At 43.6% G+C, this 25,423-nt stretch overlaps 1 protein-coding gene across 1 annotated transcript in view; it reads right to left on the reverse strand.

Moving 5' to 3' along the window:
* Nucleotides 1–7,678, reverse strand: part of DAPP1 (dual adaptor of phosphotyrosine and 3-phosphoinositides 1) — a 53,846-nt gene extending 46,168 nt beyond the window's left edge. The window contains exon 1 of the mRNA XM_052642247.1: nucleotides 7,578–7,678. Coding sequence (XP_052498207.1) covers nucleotides 7,578–7,678 — 101 coding nt within the window. The remainder of the gene's footprint in view (nucleotides 1–7,577) is intronic.
* Nucleotides 7,679–25,423: the final 17,745 nt, after the last annotated feature.

The raw sequence follows: 25,423 nt of genomic DNA on the forward strand, positions 1-25,423 counted from the left end.
GGACTGTCAAAAAATTTTTATGTCATTTTGAAAAACTATACAAAAGCAGAAGTCATTCTTATTTGGATATGAATCCCTTATGTTTTTAGCTCAGAGGAATTACTGGCATCCACCCCTGTTCCTTCCTTACTATTCCCAGATCCTCACTCTAGTTTCTTATTCACAGATCTGTAAACTCCCTCACTTGTTAGCTTTCTTGGCTCTGAACCCATTGCTATGCACCACGCTCAACTCCCAGGTTAATCTATCCCAAAACAAAGCATGGTGGCCACACAATTCCACGTTCCTGAAAATGTTCAATATTTCCATACTGTCAAATGAAGTTTGACCGAAGTCCAAACTCCTAATCTATTTAAGGCTTTCTGGAATTTGAACCAGTCTAAATATTCAGATTTTAAAATAGAGAAACAGGCTGGCTGAGGAAAGACCAGACCCAGAATCCCCTTTGAGAAAGAACTAAAAATAGATGAAGATACACGGTACCAGAAAGCCAAAGCAAAATTATATACATGGTATGACCACAATTCCATCTGTGTGTGTTTACAGAAAACTGCTTTTAAAAGACTGGAGAGAAGTTGAATAATATGTCATTTGGGGGGTCACTTTGGGTGCTTTTCTTTGTTCCCAAATTTTCAATAATTAATGCATTTATTATTTTAAACTGTGATGAATAATATCAGATATATAAGAAAGTAGAAAAATAGTATAAATAATACCCACATATTTAAATAATATTCATATTTTAGGTAAAATCATTTTTAACTTTTTGCCGTATTTTCTTCCTATGTTTTTGAGTGAACATTTAAAAGTAAATTACAGATATCACAGCACTTTAATCTTAAGTAATTCAGCACGTGCCTCCAAAAGGCAACCTTGTCTGACATAGCTATATTTTTCTCAAAACAAATTGAACTCTTGCCTTTATGCTTTTTAAACTTTAAAGATTTTTAAATAAGGCAGAATGGGAGCAGACACTAGTGGGCAGGGAGTTGGGAGCACAGGGCTACAAGGAACTTGAAGATGACCAGGCGACAGCTAAGACTCAGCTACCCAGCTGCGGTGGGGTTCAGATACGGGCCCACATCAGGGAGCCGGAGTGTGTGGGCTCAGACCAGGAATTTATCCTAGCTGATGGGATAGTTGTGGGAGGGAATTGGTGGGAACAAGAAATTAACCCAGGTTTGAAAAAAAAAATGGGGGGTAAGAAACTAGAAACCAGAAGAGGACAGCCAGGTGGAAACGTTCTCAAAGAATGTAGCGAAGGTGGGGTCTCTCAGAGGTGAAGACCAGAGTCAGGCTGAAGGCTGAGTAATGACCCTCCCAGGGGCTGGGAGGGTCCAAGTCCATGTGGATGGTTTTCATGTTCTGAATATCCACATGCTTTCCCCCTTCTACTGTGTTATTCATGCCATTTTCTCTTTAGAAAATGTCTCTCTCTCTGCCTTCAACTGACAGAAACTCTATGGATCTCCTTGCTTCTGGCCATCTGCCGTGAGCCTTGTGTAGACGCAGTGATGACCCCAGCCCCTCTACCCTACCTTCTAACTCCACCCACACCGGCTTGCCCTGTCCTCTGCACTGTAAACTCCTCCAGGGGATAGCCACTTACTGCTAGCATCTCCCACAACTGCCTTGCTTAATGTCATCATTCAACAGACGGATCTATGAAGGAATAGAAGGGAGAATGAATGAAACAAAGTGACCCCACCCAGTGTGGAGAACCTGTGTGGCCAGACTTCCACATGTAAGTGGGAGGAAGTCACCGTTACCCATAGAGGAACAGAAACACAACAAGCAAAGAGGAAATTCAATTGCTTCAAGCGGAGATCGAACTGTGCACTGCAAGTTACATACTCTTGCTCAGCCACAAGAGAATCACCCTCATGTTCAGAGTCCAAGATTACAGAATTGTGCCAGAAGAGGAACAAGCTTCATTGCTCTACTTGGTATCAAGTAAACAGGTTCCTTTAAAGCTTTGACTCTACCATGTTTTTCTTAGCTTACTCAATTTGTCTAGCCTAGAAGAAAGGAATCTACCCTCAATTTTTAAAAGTTCTGGTGAATTAGGGTATTGATCTGGCTTTGTGTGCATATTTATTATATGAAGAATGTGAAAGAATAATGTCTTTTAGTAAAAAAAAAAAAAAATTTTGGTGGTAGTCATCACAGAACTTTTTTTTCTCTCAATTCTCACCAGCACTAATAGTGCAGGTATAATAAGAAGAGAGAAGTTTGACAGAAATTAGGAAGGCATATTAGTGGAGAAAAATGTGTGCTCTGGAGCCAAACTCCCGGATTCAAAGTTTTGTGAGCCTGTAAACCTGGGCATGTGATAATAAAAGCTCTGTCCTTCATCTCTCCATTTGCAAACAAGGATGACAGAAGTGGTAGTATCTATCCACAGTGATGTGTTAATTTAAAAATTCACACAAGCAAAGGACTTAAAATAATGCCTGGTATATGGTGAGCATCCAGCAATGACTAATTGCCATTCTTAGAACATTTGCCTTCTTTCATCTCGTGGAAGGAGTAGCAGCTTTGGAGCAAGTTCCTAGGCACTGTCAGGGCACCAACATTGAGGTCTGTGACCTAGAGACAGTTCACTTGACTGACTTGAAGTCACCTCCTGAATTTATGAAATGAGCATAATCACACTGTGCTGATGCTGGTATTGGGAAGGTCAAATGATGTGAATGGCCTGGGGCTGGCACATGACTCAGAACAGGAGAACAACCTGGTTCCCTGGGATAAGCATGGACTGGGGACCCAGATTCTCTAGGATGTCAGGCAGTCTAATTGCTCTGCTGATGAGTCTCCTTGGATATAGAGCTGGAGCATCAGTATCATTCAAAGACCAGGGTGAGTGTATGCAAAATGCCTGCCTTGCCCTTGCCGTGAGAACTTGCTTTAGTTGTTATTACTCATTCCCTAGGTCAGCAAGTCATCATCTGAGGGCCAGTTCCTGCCAAGGTACAAGTTTTTGTTTCGATTGTGAGCCAAGTGGAGTTTTATACTTGAACAGTTAGAAGGAAAAAAAAGAATATTTTGTGATTCATAAAAATTATATGAAATTCAAATTTTAGGGTAGGTCCTTAAATAACATTGTGTTTGCACACCATCATAGTCATTTATTTTTGTGTTATCTATGGCTGTTTTTACTCCACAAGGGCAGATGTAAGTAGCTGAAGCATAAGTCATAAAGCCTGCAAAGTCTGAAATATTTATAACCTGGGTTTTGACAAAAATGTTTGCTGACCCTTCATCTGGTCTAATCTTCTCTTAGAGGTGAGAAGTGAGAGGCTTTTTAATGAATTTATTTTAATATCCAGAGCTTAGAATCTACTTTCTTGACTTTGACCAACACAGCCAAACACAGATACTTTCTTATCAAATTTGATGCTTGGGAAAGTATATATATAACAAAAGAATATTTTTTAAAGGAATATTTACTATATTTCTCACTTGAAGGAATATGTATGACCAGATAATTTGAATAATTTTTTCTTTTCTTTTTACATTTTGGCCCCACAGCATGTGGGATCTCAGTTCTGCAACCAGGGATAAACCCATGTCTCTTGTAATCTCTGGACCACCAGGGAAGTCCCCATGAATATTTAGTTTTAAAATATCCTAAAATATTTTTATTTTGTGTCTGTAGTTATACTGTTTGCAAGGGAGCATCTTTAAACAAACTACTAACCTACACCATTCCTACACTGTTTTGTAGGAACTTTTGTTATAATAAAAGAATTGCAGGAATTTTAAATAGTTAAAATGAAAGTGAAACTGTTAATCGCTTTGTTGGTCTGACTCATTTCAACCCCATGGACTGTAACACACCAGGCTCCTCCTCTGTCCTTGGAATTCTCCAGGCAAGAATATTGGATTGGGCTGCCATTCCCTTCTCCAGGGAATCTTCCCGACCCAGGGATCGATCCTGGGTTTCAGGCATTGAAGGCAGATTCTTTACCGTCTGAGCCACCAGGGAAGCCCTTCAATGGGGACGATCCCCTGGAGAAGAGAACACTCACTCCGGTATTCTTGCCTAGAAACTTCCACAGACAGAGGCGCCTGGCGGGCCTACAGTCCGTGGGGTCCCAGAGAGTTGGACAACACTACACTGATTAGCATTCTAGCCTAGTTTGTTCCTTAGGTGGTGTCTCGAATCGTCATTGTTTGTTTTCCTTTCCCCATCACTTGATTTTGAAAGCCTCACACAGCCTGCCCTCTGTTCCCTGCCCACCTTCTCCTTCACACGGATCCTCCACGGCCCTTGCCCCTCCCTTCCCACCTTCCCCCACCCCCATTCAGCCGGTGTGTAAGTGAGGCTGAGCGACCATTGCAGATTGTGTTATTTCCCCTTTGCTTCTGGCTGCGTGAATACGTTTAGGGTGAAGAAAAAAATGTTTTTAGGCTGACACTCGACAAATGAGACGCAGAAATGCATCCAAGTTGCTTGATTTAGGTACTTTAGAGAGAATAAACGCATCTTCTGTGCAAGTCATGTGTGTCCTAGAAAGGCACGGGATGGAGCTGCTGCAATTCAGGGTCTAATTTACAGAGCTGACAGATTCCAGAGCCCGGAGGAAAATAGGGACCGAAGAACAAAAATGCATAACATATCTTCCATTTAACCATCACCTTATCTATTTGTCTATATCAAAAATACAAACATTAAGAATCTATCTAACTATTCAAATAATCCTTTTAAAAACAACTTTAAAATGAAGGCAATAAAATCAGCCCCTTTTTATCTACCAACTGCTTTAAATCATTTTGTTTTTAGGGAACATTTGAAAAACTGAATTAATTAGAAGTTTAGGAGTAGCTGGATTCCGAGGTGGCACAGTAGTAAAGAATCTGCCTGCAAATGTAGGTGATGCAAGAGACACAGGTTAGATTGATCCTTGAGTCATGAAGATCGCTTGGAGTAATATATGGCAACCTGTTCCAGTATTCTTGCCTGGAAAATTCCAAGGACAGAAGAGTCTGGTGGGCTACAGTCCATGGAGTTGCAAAGAGTCAGACATCATTGAGCCTCCACATTCTATTTGGGGGTAGATTCTACCTAACCAGTAGCTTATAGGTTCAAAGAAGTTTCACTTTATGCAGAATTCCGCCTGAGACAAGAAGTCATTTTCAAGTTTTCTCAGATCCTATGACCAACGAGAAGTGTATCAGGATTGTCCTAGAGGGACAAGAGCTCAAGTCCATTATTAAATTGTCAGGGACTTTGTAAGCTTGTTGTTAAACCTTTGGCAGCTTGAAAATGCCCATGGTCAGAGTATTTATACCTGGGAAACAGGGCCATCCACCAGCCAGGTGATATATTTACCCAACACTGAGTATTAAAAAAAAAATGCTCTTTTGGCTTCTTATCAGGATGATGAAAATGTTATAAAATTGGTTTATGGCGATGGTTGTAGCACTCTTTAAAGCCACTACAAATTATTGAACTGTACACTAGAAATGAGTGAATTCTATGATCTATTAAATATATCTGTAAAAAACTGGTAAAAAAAATGCTCCCAAACCCACAAATGAAATATCAGTATCTATTTATTCATGGCTTTAAGATTCCTCATGTACATACTCAACAAATGAAAAACAAGGCCACATTGACTCAGTGATTCTGACGGATTTCTGTTCTGTGCAGGGATTCTCAGCTTCAGTCTCCCTCTGGAATCACTTGGAAACTTTACAAAGAAAATGCTCACCTTCCAAGACACTGATGTCATTTGTCTGGTGGGTGGCATGGGCAGGGAATGTTTTGAAACTCCTTAGGTTATACTAGTTCATGGCCAAGGTTAAGAAACACAACTGTAGAGCAATTTCCCTAGACAACTGTAGCTGGCCTGTTGTTACAGAAACCATCCTCCCATGTTAAAGACATTTCCAGGCCTCCTGAAATAGAGAGGTCTGGACATAAAAGCACCTTTTGGGGGTAACTGGGCGTTACAGTGGATGTCCATCTCCACATGTAGAGGAAAGACACCTGTTTCCTGGTGGGTTTTACCTGTAGTCATTTCTTGCTATGGGCACTAAGGTGGGGAGAAGAGACAGCATTAGCTCATCTTTGTCACTGAAGTGAGTGCCAAGGGTACTCAATCACAGAGCTTCAGTTCAAGGATTGTTGAATTAAGGGAGCAGAGCTGAGTATTTCCTCTGTCTTTTCTCCTTTGGGGCTTCCTACCAATTGTGGGCTGGGAATCTAGATAACTCATCGCATAAAGAATGATAGTTTAATAAGTTAATAAAGATCTAAGTGAGAGCCCAGCTTCCTGCTTTCATGCCTCAGCTCTGTGATGACTGTTTTGGATGCTCAGGGGGCATTTGACCTCTGCTGTTTGGGGATTTGGTCCAGGAGGCTAGAAGTGTCCTGGAGCTCCGACTCCACTCCCCATAAGGGGAGTTTCCTTTACTGAAAAATCTGGCTGTTATGTCTGATTTACCTTATGAAGGTAGAGTTCAATTCTGAGACCTCAAGCTTAAAATCTATTAATAAAGACAGGACTTGTTGAGAACTCTTATAGTAATACAACTCCAAAAGATACAATCTCTGCGGTCTTCAAGGAGAGAGAGTTCATCCCCAGTTTTTCTCTGATTAAGAACACAGACCTGGCAGATTAGAAACCTGACTCGTAATTGATTGGTGACTGCTGGAACTTATTCAGTCCCTTTGGTACTTGTTTCCTTCCTTTGTAAGATGGAGATGAGTGAAGGTCCTCTGTCCTTGGGTGTTTGTGAAGATCAGAGCTGTTTAGTAGGACAGCAGGTGCAAGGCTTGCCTCTCTGGAATCACAGGTGTCAAAACCAGCCTTGCCGTCTATTCCTGGTGCATCCGGGGAAAGGAGCAGTTTCTCTAGGAAATCCCCTGCCCTTCTCTTGTGCAATACTTGCTTCTTTTATTAAGTATCCTGAGGAACTGTCTCGTCTGGTCCCTTTCTAAAGACAGGACTACGATGACTTCACCTACCTAAATGTACAGCCTGTTTGGGGCAGAAAGTTTATCCCCTTCCTGACTTGTTAGTATTTGAAAGGGTCAAAGTTGTCCTTCCAGACATGCATGCATACAAGAGGTCACAAGTGTAGTGTCGGGAGAAAGAAACACATATGGGACACGGCTGCACACACTTCCTCATTCTTTCTCTTTTGAAAAAGTCCCTCTCCCTTATGGCAGGGTCTAGGCTTTCTGTTTATTTCACAGCTTGGAGCTCAGAACTGTTTAACAGCACATTTATTTATAAACCAGATCAATAACAACAAGGAAACCCAGCAACATCAGTGACCACAGTCCAATTCTGTCCATAATCTCAAAGAATTTCCAATATTTTATTTTTGTCCCATTTTCTCCACCTCCTTATTTTTAGATCTGCAAAGATGATACATGCTTTCACAGTGGGACTGGCCCCACACAGAGATGAGTATCTACGGTCCTTTGAGTAAAAAGGATGGAAGACTGGCAGGCAGAGAGAGACAGTACTAAGGTAATCACTCATCAAGCTGAGCATTCAGGTCAGAGCCATGAGTTAAGGTTCCCCCAAGAACCTCCTGGAGAAGGGGACCTGCCCTCTTACCCCAAGTCCTGGAGCAGCTCCGCTTCTCCATCCGACCTGCTCCACAGATCTGAAGGATCCTGGGTGCTCATCTTCCCTTCTAGATAGTCTGCTCTGCCCATTCACGCCCCTCACGTCCACAAAGCCCCTGCCAAGGTGCTCTGGGTAAGCGGCAGAGAGGGACGGCTCTGCTGTTCCTCACAGTCTCCCCTCCTTGGTGAGACCCAAGCCGGCTGTGGCTGCAAGTCTCCAACCAGCAAGGAAGTGAAACTTGGTTACTCCTCCCACTGACACTCACCACCCCGGCCCCTAGGCACTGGCAGGAGTGTTGTGTCAGTCAGGAAACATGCAAAGTTAGGTAGCCACCCCTGAGGACACCCACACTGCCTCACGCAACACGCAGTTACTGTCAAAGGAAATAAAGATGAAAGTACTCCAACTGAGATTGAGTATTAATTCCGACTCTCCTCAGGAGGCCAAACCATCATTTTTCTTAATGCTGTTTGCCTCTTGTTTGGAGGGGATGCATTCCATCACCCCTGCTTCTGTCTCACACACAGGAGCATGGAGGTAGCTTCTAGGTCAGAAACATCTTTCAAGGAGGTAAAGAAATCAGACTTGAACCACTAGCCTCTGTCCTGAAGTCTAGCCTCTGTCCTGAAGTCTAGCCTCTGTCCTGAAGTCTGATTTTTATCACTTTCTCAATATTGCTGCTTCCATCATTCAAGCTTTTCAACATATGCTTGATGTTCAGGTTGAGCATGATTCAGAGATAATTATTGTTCCTCCAGGGAAGAAGGATTAAGTTCAAACAAAGTAGAGAAGCTGCAGGGGGGCAGCCAGGTGCCCAGCTCAGAGGACAGGTTAGAGCTCCCAGAATCGTTGAGTTCCGCTTCCTTCCCTGGGTGACTCACACCTGGTATTGCTCTGTGTCCAGTCTCATGGGTAGAGCATGCCAGCTCCCTAAAAGTTCGAAAGGGAAACTGTCATCACTCTGAATCCTGGGGAAGTGGACAGAGTACTGTAATAAGGGGACAAAGAACATATGTTGCTTCCCGCATACTCTCTGTAGGAACCTGCAGGAAAGAGTCTCTCTCTCATTCTCTCCCTTCCTCTTGTGACACCCAACTCAATCAGGGTTCGTCAGGGTGCTCTATAAATCACTCCTCCCAGTGCTGTCTGAAGACCAGCAGCATCACCAGAAGCTTCTAAGAATGTAGCATTTGGATTCATCCCAGCGCTTCTGAACCGGTATCTACATTTGAACAATATCCCTAAGCTGACTCTGTAGTGCTTTAAAGGTTGAGGAGACTGCTTTATAGGAAATCAAGATAGCAAGAAGGGCTTCCCTGGTGGCTCAGTTGGTAGAGAATTCACTTGCCAATGTAGGAGACGCAGGTTCAATCCCTAATCCAGGAAAATCCCACGTGCTGCAGAACGGCTAAAGCCATGCACTGCAACGACTGAAGGCCTGGCACCCCAAGCCTGCGCTGCACCCCAAGCCTGCGCTGCACCCCGAGAGAGGCCACTGCAGGGAGAAGCCAGTGCCCCGCGACTCGAGTAGCCCCCACTCACTGCCACTAGACAAAGCCCAGGCAGCAACGAAGACCCTGCACAGCCACAAATAAATTAATTAAATTGTTTAAAAAATCTGCCTGCAATGCAGGAGACCCAGGTTCCATCCCTCGGTTGAAAAGACCCCGATCCCCTGGGGAAGGCCATGACAACCCACTCCAGTATTCTTTCCTGGAAAATTCCATGGACAGAGGAGCCTGAAAGACAACAGTCCATGAGTTGTAAAGAGTCCGGACACAACTGAGTGAATAAACCACCACCAGCAAGAAGAGGTCAGTCTGTACCTGACATTATTCTAGTTTTCCCCTGGGCCTTCCCTCCGGCCTCTACTCATCCCCATTGTGTGAGATCGTGACTTACCCTGCCTGCTGGGGAGGGATTCCTGTGTGTCTAGAGATGGCCTGGTAAGCTCTGATAACACACAGGAATGAGTGGTACATCCATAGTTAAAATTCTTTTAGCTACAGCTTGTTCAGAGAGAAGCACAGTGTCCACTTGGAACAGAGGCCCGTCCTGGGCAGGGAGCCGCTGAATGTGAACACTGCAGAGACAGGGCGACAGTCGGGCAGAGTTCCTGTTCTCTTTCTACTGCTCTTTGTTCAGGGTTTTAGTATCTATTCTGATCCCATTTTAGCAAGTTCTGGTTTTCCTTTCGCTTAATCTTTTTAATTTTTAGGAAAGTAGTAGCCTTCACTAAGATGCCTGTCTTCCCCTTTTCACTCTTCCTTCCCCTCTCCCTTTCTCATCTTGCTGTCCCATCCGTTGCTTTTGACTTTGTATCATACTTTTTTGGGTCCCGTATCCCATGTTCTCCAGGACCCTCTCTCATCCCTACCATCCCCATGCTCCACTGAGTTGGCATTAAGCATTGTAGGGAGACCAGTTCCCACAGCATCACTAGATGGTTTCAATGAAAAGCTGAACAGTCATAAAATATTTGTAATTTTTTATATTAAATTGGCCACATGCCAATTTACATATTGGCTTACATATATTTGTATATTTATATATATGCATATTTTTATATATTAATATATTATATATATAATTATATATTATAAATATATAAAAATATATATCAGAGAAGGCAATGGCAAGCCACTCCAGTACTCCTGCCTAGAAAATCCCATGGACAGAGGAGCCTGGTAGGCTGCAGTCCATGGGGTCGCTAAGAGTCGGACACGACTGAACGACTTCACTTTCACTTTTCACTTTCATGCATTGGAGAAGGAAATGGCAACCCCCTCCTGCATTCTTGCCTGGGAAATCCCATGGACAGAGGAGCCTGATGGGCTATAGTCCATGGGGTCACAAAAGAGTTAGATATGATTTAGCAACTAAATAATAGCAACAACATGTATATATATTTATTAAAGAAACTGTAACTTTTGCTTTCAAACACCTTCCAAACAGGCACAAAGAATATTTTTGAAAAGCACATAGCTCACTTCATATTTATTTCATTATTCTCTTTTCAATGATGCTGATTCATAGAACTGAGTTCTTTCCACACTGTATTGGACATAGAAATGGGCACAAACAGTCTTGAGCTGTTTTGACAATTTTGGAACATCTTATTCTTCAACGGAAAATTATTTTCTTTATCAACCTTCGTCGGGATGACTATCACGTTTTAATCATCAATGTTTTCATTAAGAGGATTCAGGGAGTTATTTTGTCCAGATTTGAATTTATTTACTAGAAAAATAGATTTCTAACATTTGGGACTACTCTGAAGTTTTTCAAAAAAAATGACTCCATGTGGTTGAAGAAACTTTTAAATCTTTTCCTAATCTATTTTTTTCTATGGAAAGCTCAAATGTCACAATGCTGCTTTGCACCTGGTTACCTGGCAATGGCAACTCTACCCATGCTCTTCAGAGTGCTAGGGGAATGGTCCTTTGGTTCCTTTGGTTGATTAACTGTTACACAAGCATGATCTCTTCTCCATCATTTATGTTGGTGGGAAGTAAATGACACATTCTGGAAAAGGGAACAATATATGGGATTACCATGGACTGAGGTTACCATAGCTTGGGCTTGAGGGACCCTCCCTCTATTTATTACTGGCTGTTCTTTCCACTCATGAAAAAGAAGAAAGTATTGTTTTCATATAAAGTTGGAAGAGAGGAACAGTAGAGGAAGAAAGAACTAACCATTGATTTTCGGCTGCAGGCCAGCTTTCCAAAAGGAAGGCTTCTCATTCTCTTTCTAACCCCGTGGCAAGCTCAGAGCTGCCACATTGCTTTTAAAACTATGTCAGTTGGAGTTTTATTTCAAGCCACCATCTCTGTGTTCTGTGCCACAACTGTGTGATCAATATCAAACGTCATGTGAATTAACTGGGACCCTTTCATTTTCTTCTCTTGTCTAGATAAGCAGTACCAGATTCTTTGTTGGATAAAGCTGTCTGTAAGTGGCTATAACTTGGGCTTCCTTACTGGCTCAGCCCCACCTCAATGCATGAGGCATAGGAGACGTGGGTTCGATCCCTGGGTCAGGAAGATTCCCCTGGAGGAAGGCATGGCAACCTCACTCAGTAGTCTTGCCTGGACAATCCCCACGGACATAGGAGCCTGGCAGGCTATAGTCCATGGGGTCACAAAGAGTCAGATACGACTGACGCACACAAGCATGTAGCCATAACTCACCAACATCAAGGTATAAAATTCACTCTATCCCTTTCCTTTCTCAGGAGAGCAGGAAGCCAGAAACAAACAAAAGGAGCTTTCTCTTGAAAGGGAAAGGAAGAATATAAACATGTTGGATTTTACTTTCCTAGTGCACTCCTAGAGAAAACATGGTTTCCTGGGTAACTTAAAATTCTGAAAAAATAAGATCAGTAGACCCATGGTGTGGGCTCCAAGTTGCTTGGGAAATATTACATAGAGATAAATTTTAGTTGTTGAGAATTACAAAGCAGACAAGTGAAGATGTCAGCTAGGCATGGGATGGGGTGACACTGCTTGACTTTCGAGGGGAGGTCATCAGAAGCCTCACAGCTTCAGCCTGGTCTCGTCGAACACCCAATCTCCAGACATTCCTTCCAGAGTGTTCCCTTGTGGAGCCCAGCAGTAACGCTGGGAGAAGCCATGCTTCCTGACTGTGCTCTGTTTATAGTCCCAGGAGACCCAACTCAAGCTATCTCAGTCCCAGTTCCAAACAGTATTGAAGAACCTCCAGATGACCCCAGCCTCCATCCAGCTATCAGTCTCAGGGATCTGTGTCTTACTAATTGAGTCCCAGACACTGAAGAACAGAGATAAGCCCTCCCCTCTACTCCCCGTTTGAATTTCAGATCTAAGGACATACACACATGATAAGGTGGCTGCTGTTTTAAGTTTGGGGTGGTGTGCTACCCACTGATCAATAACTGAAACCGCTGTTTACCCTCTGGGTCACTGCCCAGAATGTGATCTCTGTCTTCATATGCATGTGAGCTATATATCTATGATGGTTAATTGATTGTGTCAGCATGACTGGGCAACAAGTTGCTCAGATATTTGGTCAAATATTATTCTGAGTATTTTAGTGAGTGCATTTTTTAAAGAGAGATTAACATTTAAATTGGTGGATTTTGAGTAAAGTACAGTGCTTTCAGAATTTGGGGGGCCTCTTCTAATCAGCTGAAGGTCTGCACAGAACAAAATCAAGACTATTCTCCAGCTGACTACCCTCAGACTTCATCCATAACATCATTCTCCCTGATTCCACAGCAGACAATCTTGAAACTCAAACTGGAACATCAATTTTCTGGAGTCTCCAGCCTGCCAGCTCATCCTACAGATTTTTATTTTCCAGCCTCCAATATCAGGTGAGCCAATTCCTTAAAATAAATCTCTTCATATATATAGATAGATAGATAGATAGATAGATAGATAGATAGTTTGATAGATAAATAGATACTGATATAGACAGATATGTAGATATATACATACATATGCTATTGACTCTCTGGAGAATCCTAATACAGGGTCCATAGGCCTTAAAACTATGGTTCTCAACAGGGGCAATTTTGTCATCCAGTTTGGCAGCATCTAGACATGGTTTGGTTTCACAACTTGGGGAACTACTGGCATCTAGTGAGCATTAGTGCATGAGACACACCCCCCCCACAACACACACACAACACACAACAAAATGTTGTCTCACCAAAACATCAAAAGGGTCCATCTGGTCTACCTCAAGCTTGTTTTTTCCTCGTATCAAGAGTATCCAATAAACAATGATACCACAGATCCACTGAAGGTAGTTATGCAAAGTCACTTACCTAACAAGAAAGCTAAAAAGCATCCAAAAGCCAGCCCTCTCACCTGCTTTTGTCCACTTTACTAACTGCCTTCAAAGAGCCAGACTGGCTTAGCCAAAAGTGGTGCTCTGGGGAGCAGGTGGAGTCCTGTGCTACATAGAGCAACCTTAAGGAGGACGAGGGCTAAAGGGCTTTGGCAAAACCCTTGGCTCCAAGAGTGGATCAGGAGACTTGGTTTTGCACGTGTAAGCCAATGTTTCTGGAAAGTCAGAAATAACCGTGGAGGATGCGAGGGATAGAGGCTAAGGCCCCGCCTCTTCCAGGAGGAGTGAGTGATCAGAGTGAGTAGACGTCGGGGAGCGCTCACCCGGGATGCTGCACCCACTCTTCCTTTGTGTCTGCCCTGTGTTCTCCGCCTAAGCCCATTCCCGGTGTTTCATCAGCTCTGCATGGTTACAGGAAGCCAACGTTCAATGTCTCTGGTATAAAGGAACATTTTTATGCACGGCTCTGGGTATGAAAACTGGCCATTTAGCAGTTTATTTTCAATTTCCAAGCTCAGCTGGTAAAGAATCTGCCTGCAACACAGGAGACCCTGGCTCGATTCCTGGGTCGGGAAGATCCCCTGGAGAAGGGATAGATTACCCACTCCAGTATTCTTGGGCTTCCCTGGTGGCTCAGATGATAAAGAATCTACCTGCAATGAGGGAGACCTGGGTTCAGTTCTTGGGTTGGGAAGATTCCCCTGGAGGAAAGCATGGCAACCCACTCCAGTATACAATAGACAAATATAATAATAATACAGTAATCTTCAGCTTATAAGACTGACAGGCCTAAACGCCTATTATTAACAGAATAGTTAAGAAACGTATGGCCCAGCCATGGAGTGGATTTTTATATAGTCTTTAAAAATGCAGTTTTCAAGGGAGTCTTTAGAATAGATATACAAATAATACTAATCATTCAAAGAAAAACTTGATAGAAGGAAATGTAGGAAATTTTCCAAAAGGTAGGCTGGAAACAGCTATGAATATGTGAAATTACATACAATTTCTTAAATCCTTCTTAATATTGTTTGTATATCTTCTAAGATATAAAATACCACTTTAATAATTAGGAAATAGGAAGTTGAAAACCCGTTTTTAAAAAATTAGAAAGAAGTGTGCTCTTATTCGGACCTCCCTGGTGGCTCAGCGGTAAAGAATCCTCCTGCCAAGCAGAGGTTCCACCCCTGGGTCAGAAAGATTCCCTGGAGAAGGAAGTAGTGACCCACTCCAGCATACTTTCCTGGAGAATCCCGTGGACAGAGGCGCCTGGTGGGCTACAGTCCATGGGGTTGCAAAGAGTCAGATGACTTAGTGACTGAGCAGGTATACATGTGCTCTTCAGTTCAGTTCAGTCGCTCAGTCGTGTCTGACTCTTTGCAACCCCATGAACTGCAACATGCCAGGCTTCCCTGTCCATCACCAATTCCTGAAGCTTGCTCAAACTTCTGTTCATCGAGTCAGTGAAGCCATCCAACTCTCTCACGCTCTGTCGTCCCCTTCTCCTGCCTTCAATCCTTCCCAGCACTAGGGTCTTTTCCAAGGAGTCAGTTCTGATTGCATCAGGGGGCCAAAGTACTGGAGTTTCAGCTTCAGCATCAGTCCTTCCAAAGAATATTCAGGACTGATTTCCTTTAGGATTGACTGGTTGAATCTCCTTGCAGTCCAAGGGACTCTCAAGAGTCATCTCCAACACCACAGTTCAAAAGCATCAGTTCTTTGGTGCTCCGCTTTCTTGATGGTCCATCTCTCACATCCATACATGACTACTGGGAAAACCATAGCTTTGACTAGATGAACCTTGTGGGCAAAGTAATGTTTCTGCTTTTTAATATGCTATCTAGGTTGGTCATAGCTTTTCTTCCAAGGAGCAAGTGTCTTTTAATTTCATGGCTGCAGTCACCATCTGCAGTGATTTTGGAGCCCCCCCAAATAAAGTCTCTCACTCTGGTTTATCACTGTTTCTCAATTTTTATCCTTGGGGTTAGATCACTCTCACTCTCTCCTTTACTCTGACTTTGTAGCTACTGATAAAACGATTCTTAATGTTTGGAGAAAATTGCTTTTAAGATTCGTTTGAACTTTGAGATTTTGTGACTTTCCCACAGTCCCACAGAGTTGCTGAAACTCTCCTGCCCACGCACAGTACATATCATGCTTTGCATTGAAGTCAGGGACCATTGCATTGAACCAAACACTGCTTATCACAGGGATCAACATACCTTCAGATAGAGCAGTGTTTGTAATAATTTGAAGAAAGCACATGTCCGTGTGGTTTAAGAATAGTGCTTTGTTTTGCGTGTCTCCTGATTTCCTAGAACTGCAGTACGATCTTTTTCACAAGTGATATAGGCCGATTAAATGATATTAAGCTTTCTTCTGCAATGCCTTTACTTTAGCACTCACTGTACCTTATTAAAATCTCAAAAATAAGCAAACATCTGCATTTGAGAGTTAATGTGATGGTGCTATTTGCTTGTGAAGGGTGGCGCCATCTGTACAGAAAGGTCATGCTTAATTGTCTTTCCATTGATTGCTGAATAGTGAAAGCACAACTGAAATGAAACCTTGAACACATAAGCTTTTGTTTTTCAGTTTGCAAAATTAGCTGCTAACTCAACAAAATGAAACCATGTCAGGTTACACACCTTCAAATCTTGTGGGCCTTATTTTAATCCTTTTTGTCTTCTTGGTCTGAGTTTACCTGAAAAGATTACTGTATGAACCAATAGATGCAAATAGCAAAGAGGAAAAATTGTTGAACCAGCTGGCCAGCTTAGATATTTCTGAGATACTCTCATTTCCCTGGAGGCTCCAGGATAGAACTAGGTTATGAAAATGGGTCAGCCTTGAAATCACCCATAATTAAGATGGGGGTGGAGCATGCAGAGGGAGTGGAGCAGGTCAGCTAAAATTTCAAAATGTTTGGTATCACTTAGGGAGGAAAGGAATCAACAGGAGAGGTCTTGGAAATTTCATGGAGAGCATCTTAGGAGAGAGCCTACGTCAACTCCCCTGTTGAACAGGCTGGGCAAGTGGGTTGGCACATGGTAAAGTTCTTGCCTGAGGTCCAGCCATCAGACCTGAGCAGTCTTGCCTCAGTCCAGCCTGAGGTCAGTGGTGGAGCTGAGTGGATCTGACTTAGCTCATAGTTCTCTCCTTACCCATTCCAGGGATACAAAAGTCAGCAAACTTCAGGGCTTTTTTTTAAGACGCAGAGTGCCTTCTGGGCTAGAATTAAATTCATAGGGATTTATATTTTATAAATGTATATATTATACATACACACACGTATATATATGATATATATTATTTGTCCATTTGGAGCCTGTATGAAATAAGATAAACTTTCTAAGAATGAAAATCAAGGTTTACATGTCTTTACATAACTCCCTTTAAAACTAGATCAATAAAGACGTATTTCTTAAAAATAGACCTTCAGATAGAAGCTGTAAGAGTTGACATGGTAGAAAGTTTAACTTTACTGTAGTCACCTGATGCTTTTAGCTTGCAGATCAGCGCTGCAGTCAGGGAGCTTTCAGCACCCAACTTCCTCGCCGTCCGCTTGGCAGGACGCCTGTGATGAGGATATTCTGCCACTAGGTGGCATTCATACCGCACTGGTTAAGGGAAAGAAAGCGAAATCTCTTAGTCATGTCCGACACTTTGCGACCCCATGGACTGCAGCCTACCAGGCTCCTTGGTCCATGGAACTTTCGGGCGAGAGTACTGGAGTGGGTTGCCATTTCGTTTTCCAGAGGATCTTCCCGATCCAGGGATCAAACCCGTGCGGGCAGAAGCTTTACCATCTGAGCCACCAGGGAAGCTCCAGTTAAGGGGCTCTGCTACTTTATTCAGAGTGAAGATTAGCTCCATTGCTTTCCTTCATCTATAAAAGCAGGTATAAAGAAAGTAGGAAAAGCGAGTATAGCTCTTTCTTAAAGAAGCCGAATTTAAGGACTACTACCCAACACCTCATTTGTAAAAGATGATTAAAAACTGTTAAATGATTCAAGTATCGTTCACTGTGTGTCTCATCAAGCTTTAAACGGTCGAATTCTTAATTCTGCTCTCCTTTCCTTTGAAGCGTTCTGACCTTTACCAAAAGGATTTGAATGAGTAAAAAGTGATTTGAATCTAACATTTCAGGTTTTATCTCAAAATGATTTTTGTCCCTGCGATTACAAAATATTTTAAGAACTTACTTCCCCCCTCATTTAGTAAATATAAATCTTCAAAACATTTCATTTTTCATTTAAAATAAAGCATGTAGGTGGCAAACTGCTAAAGCAGAAATCTTTTTTTTTTTTTTTACTACATGTTAACTGTTAAACTACTAGAGCAGACTCCTTTCACTGAATGAAATTTCATTTAGTAAATATAGATCTTCAAAACATTTCCTTTCTTCACTGAGTGAAATCTCATTTCATTTCCAGTCACCATCAGTAACTGAGAACAGTGACAACACCTTTAAGGTTCTTAGTCTCACAATGAGAGCAATTTGAGAGCGGTCCCCCTGCCCCCACCACCTTGACAGAGAACGTGGTTTGGCTCCAGCAACAATTCTGAACTAGGCTGCGTCTCACTGCTCTTTCCTGGCCCATAAGTTAATCATATAAACATGGAGTTTCTGGTGTTTTAAAAATTCTAATGATGACAAAGAGAAGTTTGCTTTAAAATGTAATTGTGTTTTGTGTTATTTCGGGGTTTTTTTTTGGCTTTTTTGGTCTATATTAAGGGGACTATTATGAAGGTGATTTTTTTTCTAGAAAGTTAAGTGGAGAGAGGAAGCAGGTGGAAGGGTGGAATTATGAAAAACTAGAAGAGGGTTTTAGGGGAAAGAAATGAAGGGATCAGGGAAACTAAAGAAGAGGGCCCTGGCTGAGCTGATGAAATAAAGTTTAGTCGTTCAGTTGTGTCCAACTCTTTGTGACCGTGTGGACTGTACCTGCCAGGCTCCTCGGTCCATGGGATTCTCCAGGCAAGAATACCATAATGGGTTGCCATTCCCTTCTCTAAGGGATCTTCCACACCCCTTGGTCTCCTGCATTAGCAGACCAATTCTCTACCACTGATCCATCAGGAAAGCCCCAAACAATAAAAGGGAGAAGCAAAAGGGAGGAACCTGGAGGGGGGTTAAGGAGCCGAAGGCCATGTAGAAGGAAAACTGAATGGCTCCCTCCAGAAGACCCTGGAGGGTGGAGAGCTTGGGCTCACACACCGGATGACCAAGACCAGGCGCTAGAGCTGAGCCTCTCCCACGGTGTCCACAGCCTCAGAACCCCAGCCACACCCAGGACCCAGGACCTGCATCCTTGACTGTCCCCCCGGGTGGTTCATACGCCCTCCAAATGTTGAGGACACTTGGAGATGATGGAAAAGCCTACAGACCAAGAGTGATATGGCAAGAGATTTGGGGACTTCTGGGTAACGGATGCACGCCATAAGCCTGAGCCAAAGAAGCTGGCCATGGTGTGACCTAACCTCCCGTCCGTGTTCACATGGGTCAACACTGCGCCAAGCAAGGCTCAGTCATTCCCTGGAAACATCTGTTTGTGCTGGCTGGCAGTGAGCTGGGGATGAGGAGAAAGGAGAACTTCCAGAAACAGAAAAGGCCAGCCCTGTTTTCTTGGCGGCAGCTAACATGAACCCAGGGTCTCTCGTGCCCAGGTCTCTCGGCCGCAGCGCAGCTGAATTCTGCAGCTGTCGGGACAGGTTGCCTCCCCATGGAGATCTTCCCCATGTGCTCCAAGCCTTCCTGTGAGTCAGGGGTTACTCAGTATCACTGATAATTCTGGGGCCCTAAAGACCCATGAAAAGGAATTTGAACTTTATCCAGACTTTGGGTTCAGACACACACATGCTTGACAGGGGCAGAAGCTGAATTTCAGGGGGTGAGAAAGGGAGTCCTCAAGGGCAGATGCAGGCAGGTAGCAGTGGCCTTTCTTGGCCTCAACTCAACCTGATCTCTCTCACTCACCTGCCCCTTTGTGTTCTGGAAGGAAAGGGCCCAAGGATACTCAGTGTGTAACTGTTTCCTAGGTGATCCAAGTCTGTTTGGGGGACACTCATTCCTTTAATTAAAAAAGTAATTGTTCCAGGCTTTCCCATCCCAGTGTTGTTGTTCAGTTGCCAAGTCATATCCAGCTCTTTGCAATCCCTTGGACTGCAGCATGCCAAGCTTCCCTGTCCGTCACCATCTCCCGGAGTTTGCCCAAGTTCATGTCCATTGATGCCATCCAACCATCTCATTCTCTGTCGTTCTCTTCTCATCCTGCCTTCAATCTTTCTTCCCAGCATCAGGGTCTTTTCCAATGAGTCAGTTCTTTGCATCAGATGGCCAAAGTGTTGGCACTTCAGCTTCAGTATCAGTCCTTCCAGTGAATATTCAGGGTTGATTTCTTTCAGGATTGACTGGTTTGATCTCCTTGTAGTCCAAGGGACTCTCAAGAGTCTTCTCCAGCACCACAGTTTGAAAGCATCAGTTTTTCAGTGCTCCCATCCCCTATTCAGTGACATCCAGTGATGTCCCCAAGATTTCCATGGATCTGGAATGCTGACACTTTCATAGTTACTGCTCTCTTACATGTTTGGCTTCCACTGAAAGGTTCATCTCTTCTGCCTTCTCAGGCCAGTGATGCCTCCTTTCAACACCACTCCCACCCCGTTGCCCCTGACCTCTGGCTATACCCACCCCACCCTGACCTCTGTCTATACATGGTCCTTCAAACCTCAGCTCTCCTGACAAAGAGCTGGACACAGAAGACTTTACCAAAGATTTGCTTGGAGAAATGGAGGGAGGCTCATACTATGGCCTGGCTCAGGAAAACACCTTCATGCTGAACTCTAGTCTATGCTGACTGTCTTCTTCAGCACCACTGCCGAGCATCACCTGGGGCTGAGCTGAACCACATTCTCCACCATCTTGCACGAGGCTCCTTTCTTCTCCCACCCTTCTCAGTCACTGGCCTCCTCTCCAGAAAAGAGGTGGCCACTTGGAGGAAGATGTTCTTTACCTGAAAAAAAGGTGAGTATCTGAGACCACAAAGCAGATGGTAAGGCTCTCCAGGTTGACAGTACAACAGAGAGCCGCCGCTCTGGGCTCAGAGGTCCAGAACACATCCGCTTTCTCTGAGGGTGGTTGGAGACATGTCTGCAGCAGCATTAAAGCTTCAGGGATTGGACACAAAGAGAGCCAAGCAGCAGCTGGAGCGGCAGGTAGAGTGTCTGTGAGGGAACCCCTCTCCTTTCCAGGACCCTCAAGACAGACACAAGAATGAGGAGTGCCTGGGACCCTGACACTGGTGGGTGGAAGATGCGGATCCAGCAGGCACGGGGACAAACTGGGAGAGAGTTTTGCCTAAGATGGCCAAGCTGATGGACCATGGAGACATTCAGGTAAATCTACCAGGGGATAGAATGAGGCCCACTTTCCTGTGTCGTCTTATCCCCTTTCAACATCCAGAGACTGTCGGTTGCCTTTCCAACTTGCAAACCTAGAATAAGTAGGTCTACAATAAGGTGTGAGTCAGTGCTGCTTAAACTTTAATATGCAGATTTGTTGTCTGTGGATCTTGTGAAAATACAGACTGTAATTCCGAATCATCAATATTTCATTTTTCATCAGCCTCCCATGTGACGCTGATGTTGCCGGTACACAGCCAAAGTTTGTGAAGTGAAGATACAAGCAATCTGGTGCTCTCCTCACCTCCCTGCAAGCCCTTACATTTGCAAACAACAATTGAACCTATACACTCAGGGAAATAGACAATGCTTATCCCAAAGGGCTGGGTGTTCTTGGTGGATTGTAAAGCAGGGGTGGTGGGAGTTGAGCAGCGGGAGTAACTGTCCTGAGACTCCTCCATGGATGTCCTTGATGAAAATCTATTTTAACTTCATTGATCTGGCCCAGGAAAAACACATTCATAAATTCCCTTCTCCAAAGCTTTTCCTTCTAAGGGGGCTTCTAAGACCGTGCTGTCTCCGATGACAGTCCCCTGATTAGTAGGTCAGGCTCTGACTTTAAAGTGCAAAACACACACTGTGACTTTAGCAGGGGTGTTTAGATTCTACACTTGACCTTTTAATTATGGAATGAAAGGCTTGGACCATTTTCAGAGAACGAGATAGGGGAATTATTTCAGGGGACTCTTTGGTGCCCCTAAATCAGCTGGGAGAGGCAGCCAACTTTCCCCAAATCAATGGTCCTGCCATCTCCTTCCTTGCACAGGTCTCCTTCCAAGCACGCAGGAAAACACAACAGTGTATCCTAGTAAACTTTTGCCCCCAGGGTTGTTGGTTGGGGTGCTAGCTGTGGTAGCTGCATCCAGCCCCAAAGTGACATATCTGTTTAATCCCTACCAGTGTGTCTGGCCACCCGTCCAGCTCTTCTATAGCCCTGTGCAGAGCAACTCCCCAGAGAGTTATAATTAGAATTTTTGAAAGCACATCAACAAAATTCAGGCCAAAGATGTCTACCCACCCCACCCCTCTAGCTTCAGAAAAGCTCAAAGTCTCAGAGTAAAAGCTTTTTGTTTTTAAAAAAAGAATTTATAGGAAGAAAACACAAAAAAGTCGACTTGGATGGAAATAACAGTCAAACAGAAAAGGGGCCAACTCGTGGCAAAATAAGGCTATTTGTTTATTGCAGATTATATTTAAAAGCAGGAGTGTGGGAGGCGAGAGTGGCTTTGATGAACTGGGAGACTCAGCTTGTAGGTTGTGTCTCTGGAGAAATCCCTCAGCAAAAAATGGTCCCACTGAGTCCAGGGTTGATCGACTAAAAGTTCACAGAAAACTGGGGAGTCGGTAGGTTAGGGAAGCAGAGATCATGGCTTCTGCTTTGGGGAAAGGGGAGCATGCACGTGAAAATACGCAGGGCCTCCAGTGGCAAACATACCACCAGAGCCGGTTCCGTACAGCTGGGCCCCGGCCCTCTTGCCTTCCAGCAAGGGAGGAAATTCATGTAAGTTGAGAGTCAAAAAATAAAAGAGGACATTTGAAATACCGATGCAGAAGAGCGTCTATTCCCTGTGTTTCTGGGTGTTACCCCATGGAACCACTGACATTGTAAAACTAAGGCTGTCCCCAGTACTCTATTGCCGGTACCAGACCATGTTTCACAAAAGGGTTTTCATTGCACTAAAAGCAACTGCGATGACCTAAATTGTTCAAGGTGATTATTTAGAGGCTAAGCAAGGACTCCTGAAGGCAGACTGATGGTAATCACCCTGCTGATCTCTCGGCCTCTATTTGAAGGCTGGTATTATTATTTCAGAGGTAGAAACAAATAATCCAAGGCTTGCATCTGGAAACATCAGTACGCGTGAAACCCTGGTTCCAACTCTGGGTCCCTCTGGCTCCAAAGCCCTTCTTCATCCCCACCCTGTTCCATCACCCCACTGTACCCAAGGAGGTTGGAGCTCCCCAGGGAGTGGAGAAGGCACCTTGCTGGCCCAGCGGTGGGCTCACTTGGCCCTGCATGGGGCTGACACCCCAGGATGCACACAGACTTCTCCACGGGTGAGACAGACTGACCCTCAGAGCCGTGGCAGGAGTGAGCAATCACAGGTCGGCAGAAAGAGTAGAGGACATAGTTGTCTGTTGAGACATTTTTTAAAAAGAAGAAGAAAAAAATTCACCTTTCAACATCACTCCCCAACAACTCATGGCGTGTACCTCCTCCAGTTTCCCAAGAATAACCCATCTCTTCTTCCTCCCCCTCACCACTACCTCTTTTCATGCTGACTTTTCTAATGATAATACAATCAACGCTTGGAGTTAGACTCATTGAAAGTTTATTTTTAGGAGAGCTTTAAAAGAACTATGCAGCCCACCTGTGGCAATTAAGGACCCTAGAATGCTCCTATGAGTCTGGCAGCCCGAGCTCTGGCTGTCCTCCAGTTCAGGTCACTATATTTAGCCTGACTCAAAGTTCTCCCCTGCCACGGAGCCCGAGGCTACGTTTTCACTTCCAGAGTTTGCCTTTGGGGTGACCTATTTCTTTGGGGGCCCTCCTGTCCTCTGAACCTGGCTCTGCCACTGCTCTGTGAGGGATTTTCAGACTACAAGTCATTCAATCCCGGGGACTCAGCCTGGCCATCTATAGAGTAGAGTGATTCATGGACCCCTGCCATGAAAAATAGTGGATTCCTGGCAAGTGGCTCTGGAAGCCTAGAGTATTACATGTCAGGAGCGTCTTCCAGCAGGGAAGACGGGAAATAACATGTGCAGATGCTAAGTTTCCACCGGGCATAGGACCTGGTGGGGCTGGCAGATTTAGACAAGGTTCCACAAGGTTCCACATGAGAGGCCACAGCTGGGAATGAGCCAGGAGGAGGCCTGGGGCAGAGAGGACTGGATCTAAGAGGGTATCCGAGGCTCTGAGAACCAGCTTGCATCTTCCATTCTGAATATCACACTGCCCCCGCACCACGGCAGTTTGCGTCATGGCTAGCTATGATAACCCAAACTCATTAGTGACAAGATGGCATTGTTACAAAGAATGCTTTCCCTTCTTTTCATCTGTTTCCCCTTGCTAGAGAAGTTTATATCTTGAGAATGTTTGGTTTTAGGATCAAATAAGGGGTAAAACTCACTCTTGTTAAAAAAACATCTTCTTAATTATATATATGTCTCTTTCTTTTGTAAGAGAAATAGTCACAAAGAAAAAAAACCCATGTTAGCTTTGTGGAAACTACCTAAAAATCAAAAAGAGGCGTGGTGAATTTCCTAAGCGCATTTTCCCTTTCAGATGACATTTTCATCTTCCTCAAACTGTAAGGTAATGATACAGGACAGGAATCAAGAATTCTTTGGGGGCAAAAATAGTTTCCCATATGACTAATTTATATAATTTTTCTTTTGTAAGTTGAGGCAAACCTCAAACATACACACACATGCATATATACACACTCAAAATTGCTTTGAAATCCAAGGCTATGAATACTCCTTTGCAGGCAACAACAATCATAAATGTCAGTTGCATCAACACACTGCTAAGTTATAACTATGAATGAACTTATCAAAATGCTCACATCTGGGTACCAAATTTGCTTTATGTTTTTGCTTTTGTCATTCAGGAATGTGTTTTCCAAACCATGTTTTACAAAAGTGTTTTGGAAGAAATGAAAGCAACTGTTATTACTGAAGTTAAGATAATTGTCTAGATGCTGAGCAAGATAATTTCAAGGTATTAATTCTAGTAGTCTGAATCTTTCCAAAGTTTTCAACCAATAAAAACTTTAATAATTGCTCTGGAAGTACTAGAGCACATTGGCGTTACTCTCAGAAGAATCTGAAACTCTTCTGCATGAATTCTATCAAGCTGCTTTACTTCCTGCTGCTCCTGAATAAGCTCTTTGGTCAAAGGGTGGCTTCTCCTTCTATTCCTGAGGCAAAGCCTGCAGGCTACTCAGAACACAGGTGTGTTCCTGGGGGACCACCTCTTTGGAGCTCCCCAAGAACAGAGTTCCCCTCCTCACGAACTTTGGGAAAGAGGAAGTTCTAGGATTGATTCAGGAAAGGCATAATCCGTGATAACTGGCCAAAGACAATTGCTTATGTAGATAAGGGTTTTAGCAGATGGAATTAAAATAAATGAACCTCATCCTGTGCCTTCAGGCCGAAGGCCTGGTCTCCCCTCTTCAAAGACAAATGATTATGACCTTTGTAGCACAGAGTCGGACATGACTGAAGCAACTTAGCAGGAGCAGCAGCAGCTCTGTTAACAAGATTGCCCATAATGTTTGCTTCTACACTCTGCTGAAGGTTTCCAGGAGAGATTTGACCTCATAATATTTTCTTTCTTCTTGTTTTTAGTTTAGGAGATTGACCAGAAATGAAACTTACATTTATAAATATATTTATATTTCGTATACAGTTAACTTTCCAAACAAATAAATGAATGGAAAAACAAAACATCACTCTGAATGTTCTGAAAATTTCTGAAATATCAGCCATCACCTCTATCAGGCCCTTGTACTATGCCATTTTGAAAC

Source organism: Budorcas taxicolor, chromosome 6 (genome assembly GCF_023091745.1).
Source record: "Budorcas taxicolor isolate Tak-1 chromosome 6, Takin1.1, whole genome shotgun sequence".
NCBI classification, from domain to species: domain Eukaryota; kingdom Metazoa; phylum Chordata; class Mammalia; order Artiodactyla; family Bovidae; genus Budorcas; species Budorcas taxicolor.